The 6,290-nt window shown below is 41.4% G+C and overlaps 1 protein-coding gene across 1 annotated transcript; it reads right to left on the reverse strand.

The window, feature by feature from the left end:
* Positions 1-1,381: 1,381 nt before the first annotated feature.
* On the reverse strand, positions 1,382-4,729 carry LOC149192253 (uncharacterized). The gene is made up of 5 exons (XM_089406880.1): positions 4,644-4,729; positions 3,525-4,054; positions 2,797-2,870; positions 1,768-2,094; positions 1,382-1,669 (listed from the first exon to the last, which is right to left on the reverse strand). The coding sequence occupies exons 1-5, from the start codon at positions 4,727-4,729 to the stop codon at positions 1,382-1,384; spliced, it is 1,305 nt and encodes a 434-aa protein (XP_089263006.1).
* Between the last annotated feature and the right edge of the window lie 1,561 nt (positions 4,730-6,290).

Raw genomic sequence — 6,290 nt, forward strand, 5'->3', positions numbered from 1 at the left:
GTTACTCAACATTTATATACTCATTCTTGGTTGCACTGTTCGTAATGTGCCTAGTTCTTTCAGTTGTGGATTCTGTTTTTTGTTTGCCAGCCTTCGTATTCGAAGTTCTCATGCAATTTTCCTTGTCTACCTTCTGTTCCTTAGGAGAGAAAAATAAATGAAAAGGATATGCATGCAGAGTATCTGCTTATTTTGGTTTATTCAATTATTAGGGAAAAGTAGATAAATATTTCAATGAATGTTATAGATGGACTCGAATGAAAGAAAAATCTTCTTTGTGTTCTATTACTATTCTCATATGCTGAACCCCTCAGAATGATTTACATTTCATATTTGTACTGTTTTCCCACAGTTACCTGAATTGTGCATAGTTACACTTCAGTTGTTTCTTTTATTAGTTACATAACTGTTAACTCATTCGGTTATTCTTGCACTATAAGATTTTATAATTAATCATAGATGTTTTTTTTTTCTAAATGGAAGAAACAGTTATACGATAATCACTCACTAAAAGACAGACAATTGTGACAGTGACCCTAACTAACTATATTGTTCCGTAACTAATCATGAAATTAAGAAAACAACAAGTCCCTACATTCTTCTTTGACCATTTAAACATAGAGAAACTAAACACTGATAAATCTTTCCACCTTGGCAGAGACCAACATTCGGTCAAGGTGCCCTTAGCTGGATGCTCCTGCATCAGGCTCCCAGGGTAAGAAAAATTCATGAGTTCGGTCCATGAGCTTCTCGACTAAATAACCCGCCTGCTCTATCTACCTGGCATCAATCTACGAACTGTACTCAATAGGGCTGTTCTTCCACTTGACCAGATATTGCAGATACTCTTTTCGCCGAGTTCGTTGGGCCACCTATGTGTCGAGGATCCTCTCGATCTCGGGGGGCTGAACGTAAGGCATTTGTCTCATCCAAGTCTCACTTCTATCTTGGGTGTCCCATTTAGGCCATTCTGTACTGTCTTTCTCTGTATCAGTAGTGTATGGAAACAGGTTTGCCACATTAAAGATGGGTGAGATGCCTATTCTTGGTGGCAGCTATATTTCATAAGAATTCGCTGAAAAAATTCAGAGAATTTTGCAAGGGCCTATCTTTTTGTACTCAACTTGTTGTATGCACCTCTAAGAAAATGCTCCTTGCGCAAATGCGTGATGACTTCATCCCCTACATTGAACTGCACCTCTCTCCGTTTCAAATATGTTCGCTTCTTATATTTTTTACTGCTATCCTAAAATTTTATTTTCACCTGCTTGTGCAAATCATTCATCGCTTTAGCAAAATCCTCCCCATCAACACTTCAGCTTTCTTGATGTCCTAGATCTTGTAACGCATGCACTCCGCGAGGATGCATGTCATACAAGATCTAGAAAGGACTGTAACCTGTGTTGCAATTGGGTGAGTCGTTGTAAGCGAACTCTGCTTGGGCAAGTACTCGATCCCACATCCGCGAATTTTTGCCAATCAAACTTCGTAGCAGGTTTCCCAGACTTCTGTTTACCACCTCTGTTTTCCTGTCAGTTTGCGGGTGATAAGCAGAGCTAAAACTTAACTGTGTGTTCATCTTCTTCCACAGGGTGAGCCAAAAGTGCCCTGTAAACTTCACGTCCCTGTTAGAGAGAATGGACTTAGGTAAACCATGTAGTTTGGCGATCTATGTAAAGACAAGTGGGCCATGTGAGTGGCATTGCTGGTTTTTCTGCAAGGAATTAAATGTGCCATCTTCGAAAACCGGTCCAATACTACCATTACCGAATCATAACCACGCTGTGTCCTTGGTAAACCCAAGACGAAGTCCAAGCTGACTGAGTCCCACGGTCTACTTGGAATGGGAAATGGCGTGTAAAGTCCAGTATTTTGACTATGTCCTTTTGCCAACTGATACACTTTACATCTGGTCACAAATATTTGCACATCCCTACGCATTTTTAGCCAATAATAAAAATGGCTGAGCTGCTCAAATGTCTTGTCGATGCCGAAATGTCCGGCTAGACCTCCGTTGTGCTTCTCCCAAATGAAATTCTCTCTCATTGAGCAGTCGGGGATGCATAATTGTCCCCCTCTGAACAACAACTTCTCCTGCAAATTATAGTCCAACCACGGACTATTATCTCTCACCAAAGGATTCTGACACACTTCGTAAGCCTCCTTGAAATTTGTGTTAGTCTGATACAAATCTTTCAAGTGCTCAAAACCCAGCACTTGTATTGTACTCTCCTGCAAGAGTAAGGCTCTTCTTCTCAATGCATCCACCACCTTGTTGGCCTGCTCGCTGATGTGTTTCAACACAAAGGTGAAACTCTGCAAATATTCAACCCATTTAGCATGTTTATGATTCAGCTTGTGCTGTTGCATCATATACTATAGTGCAGAATTATCCGAGAATAAAACAAACTCATTCCCCAGTAGATAGTGTCTCCAATGCTTCAGTGCTTGGACAACAACATAGAATTCCTTGTCGTAGGATGAATACTTCTGCCTGCTTTCGTTTAACTTCTCGCTGAAAGATGCAACAGGTTTGTCTTCTTGGCTAAGTATAGCTCCAATGGCCATATCGCTTGCATCACAGCGAACCTGAAAAAGCTTTTTAGAATTTGGAAATATTAGGATTGGTCTCTCTGTGATCTTCTTCTTCAGTAGCTAAAAACTTCTTTCTTCTACCTCGGTCCAACGAAAAGGCTGACTTGCCTTCTTTATAGTATCCAACATAGGTCCGCAGATTTCATTGAAATTTCTTATAAAGTTTCGGTAAAAACTTGCCAGCCCATGAAAACTATGTACCTCAAACAGACTTTTCGGGGATGGCCAGTTGACAATTGCTGTAATCTTCTCTGGGTCCATCTTCAACTCATTTTCTGCAGTCAAAAAACCCAGATAAACTAATTCTTTTTGCAGAAAAGTACACTTTTTAAGATTTATCAGCAACTTATTCTACTGCAATTTTTCCAGCAATTTTCGAACATGTCAAAAGTGTTCCTCTCTCATCTTGCTAAAAATTAATATATCATCCAGGTACACTATTACAAACTTCCCAATGTATTCTTTCAGCATTTCGTTCATTAATTGCATAAAGGTACTAAGTGCATTGCTCAGTCTAAATGGCATTACTAGCCACTCATACAGTCCCTCATTAGTTTTGAAGGTTGTCTTCCACTCATCCCTTTCTCAGATTCGAATCTGATGATACCCACTCTTTAAATCAATCTTTGAAAAATATGTTGCCCCACTCAGACAGTCCATCATGTTGTCCATCCGTGGTAGTGGAAACCTGTACCGAATGGTAATCTTGTTGATGGCCCTCGAATTTGTGCACATCCGCCATTCTCCTCCTTTCTTGGGAGCAAGAACTGTTGGAATTGCGTAAGGGATCAAACTCTCCCTTATCAGCCCTTTATCTAGCAATTCATGCACCTATTTCCTGATCTCCTCATTGTCTTTGGGGCTCATCCGATATGCTACCTTATTCGGAAAACTTGCTCTGGGTAAAAAGTCAATGTGATGACTTATACTTTTGTTAGGGGACAGTTTATCTGCCAAGTCATCCACTACTATATCATTGAACTCCTGCAGCATCTGCTGAATTTTCGCAGGCAAATCTGACACCTCTGTGTGTAGTAGCACTGCCTTTGCTCTTCTGACAACAGCATAGCTCACTTCACTATCTTCAGTCTGCTTCAAAAACTGTTTTCTTCCCATTAACAACACTCTCGTCTCACTTGTTTCCGCTATCTGTTCTTCCTTGATGGGCACAAGCATGTGCTTGATCCCTTCTTTGACAAACTTATAACAGTTTGTCTTCCCATCATGTACTACCTTCCTGTCATACTTCCATGGCCTACCTAGCAGTATGTGACATACATCCATCGGCATTATGTCACAAATAACCATATCCTTATACCTGCAGATATGAAACTCCACTTCGCATTGCTCATCCACCAACAGTTGATGGTCTTTTTGCAGCCATGATACCTTGTAAGGAATGGGGTGTTTCAACTGCTTCAACCCCAACTTCTCCACCATTTCTGTGGAAACCAAATATCTATACTCCAACTATTGATAATTAGCTTACAACACTTATTGTGTGACTTAAAAATTGTTTGGAACAAGGCTTTCCTTTGAGTTTGTTCAGCTATTTCTCTGGATGGTTTCAGCGACACCTTGTTCAAAACTAAGGCTTCCCCTGTTTCTGGCACATTTTTTTCTTCTTGATAGGTGCCTCTTCTTCCTTTGGCTGTGCGACATACGCACCCCTTTGTCTAACTTGTTCCGCCTCAGGACAATCAAAAGATCCGTGCCCCCACTTATGGCACCTGTAGCACTGATAATTAGCTCCTCTGCCTCACCCATTTCCCCTTCTTCGCTGATATGGCCTGCCACCTCTCATGCTGTCACCTTTTTCTGTTTTCCTCGAAGCTTTGGAACTGCTACCTTCCTCGTTACTGTTGGTAGTTCGCCCTCTGCCATAAGACTGCCCTCTTCCTCTACCGGTTTCCTATCCTCTCCTAGCATTTTGTTTTCTAGTGATCTTCTCCTCTGCTTTCATAGCACTTTGATACGCTTCTTCTATGTTTTTCAGGGAAAGAATGTTGATTTCATCTAATATTTCTAGCCTTAAACCATTCACATACCTGGCTGTTTTCTCCGGGGTGTCCTCCGTATAACCGACTCTTAAATTTACCTGGTAGAATTCTTCAGTGTACTCTCTTACCGTCATCCCTTTTTGTTTTAGATTCTGCACTTGCTGATGTAGTGCAATATGGTAATCCTTAGGTAGAAATCTCCCTTTCAACTTAGCCACCATCCTTGACCATTTCTTGATTGGCAACTTGTTCATCCTCCTTCTCTCTGTTTGGACATTGTCCCACCACAAGGCTATGTGTCGCTTCAGCTTCGTTGCAGCGAACCTGACTCTCTGATCTTCATTGATCTATTCGCACTCAAAATATTTGTCCAGTCTGCTGATCCAGTCCAACAAAACCTCTATGGACAAGATGCCATCATAATTTGGGATTTTTGGTTTAGGCTTGCTACTCGCCAATAGGACTGACCTCAACAGTCTCATTTATGGCCCTTCTTCATCTGATCCATCTGTTGTCACTATGGCTTCTTCTTCGCTTTCAGCTCCTACCTCTGGATCCCTTCTCCTTCCTACTTCAACTGCCTCCAAACGAGCAGTAAGGATCTTGATCTCCTCTCGCAATCCTTCATCTACTGCTCTCTAAGCACCTCTTCCACGTCCTCATCTTCCAACTTCCATTTCTTAGGAAAACACTAAAATCCTGCTCTAATACCATTGTGATGGGACCAGCCCATAGTTCCACGCAATAATACTAAACAAAAAGACAATAATGCACTAATCAATAAGTAAATGATCAAATAGTGATTTTGTGACTTAAAAATGGCGATCAGTGGTTAATCCTAGGATGATTCTAGATTGCGTTTGGTGGCATTTATGACAGTCATTAAATTCGCTATGCTGGCGGTCCTTGCCTTGGTTGTTGTTTCCCGCTCCTCGGTCTATGCCAAAACCCTATCTTCTATTGTTATTCTTTCAATTTTTATTCTGCGACCCTGCTACGCTGAGGGTTTGATCTGGAAGCAAGTTTTTCATGTTGCAAGTCTATGGTGGTAAGCCACAACTCTGCATGCACCGGCTATGGGCTATGCTACTTGTGAATATGGCACCTGCATTTGTCCTGGTGACTTATAGACTCGGTTTCTTGGGAACAGAGTGACAGTTCTTCTCACTTGTGTAAGAAAAATGGCTACTGTATGTTTTGTTCGGTTGCTCGACTTATATTTTTTCTACTGTTCTAGTTTTATTGTGGTTCTCCTGCTTATTAAATTTTATAAATGGATGTACACGCTACAGGTCACAGTTGCGGTGGCCTCCTCTTGCTCGCAGCTCGCTCTAGGTAAGCTATCTCTCCATGATTCGTCTTTCTCCTCTGTCTTCCTCTGGCTCTAACAAGAATGGCTCCTTGGTCTCAGGATGTCATCATGGACTGTGGCTCAGTGCGTTTGCATTTATCCCACGTGACTAAATCTCCAGGTAATCGATTCGTTCACTGTGCAGATAATTCCTTATGCTTCGTTTGCTTTTCGTTGTCCCTTACTCTTCGTTTGGGCTGACAATGTTGCCCTTTTTTGATTGCACAGGTTGGGGGTTCGTTCTTTGGCATGATTAGTGTAAACGATCCGGCTCTCTCCCGGTGGGCTTTACCACTATTATCAACTTGTTTTTATTATTAGTCTCTGTCAGTTTTGTTGTTCTC

The sequence above is a fragment of the Pinus tabuliformis genome, chromosome 2_2 (assembly GCF_031772625.1).
Source record: "Pinus tabuliformis cultivar Carrire ecotype Pingquan chromosome 2_2, CPIR1, whole genome shotgun sequence".
NCBI classification, from domain to species: domain Eukaryota; kingdom Viridiplantae; phylum Streptophyta; class Pinopsida; order Pinales; family Pinaceae; genus Pinus; species Pinus tabuliformis.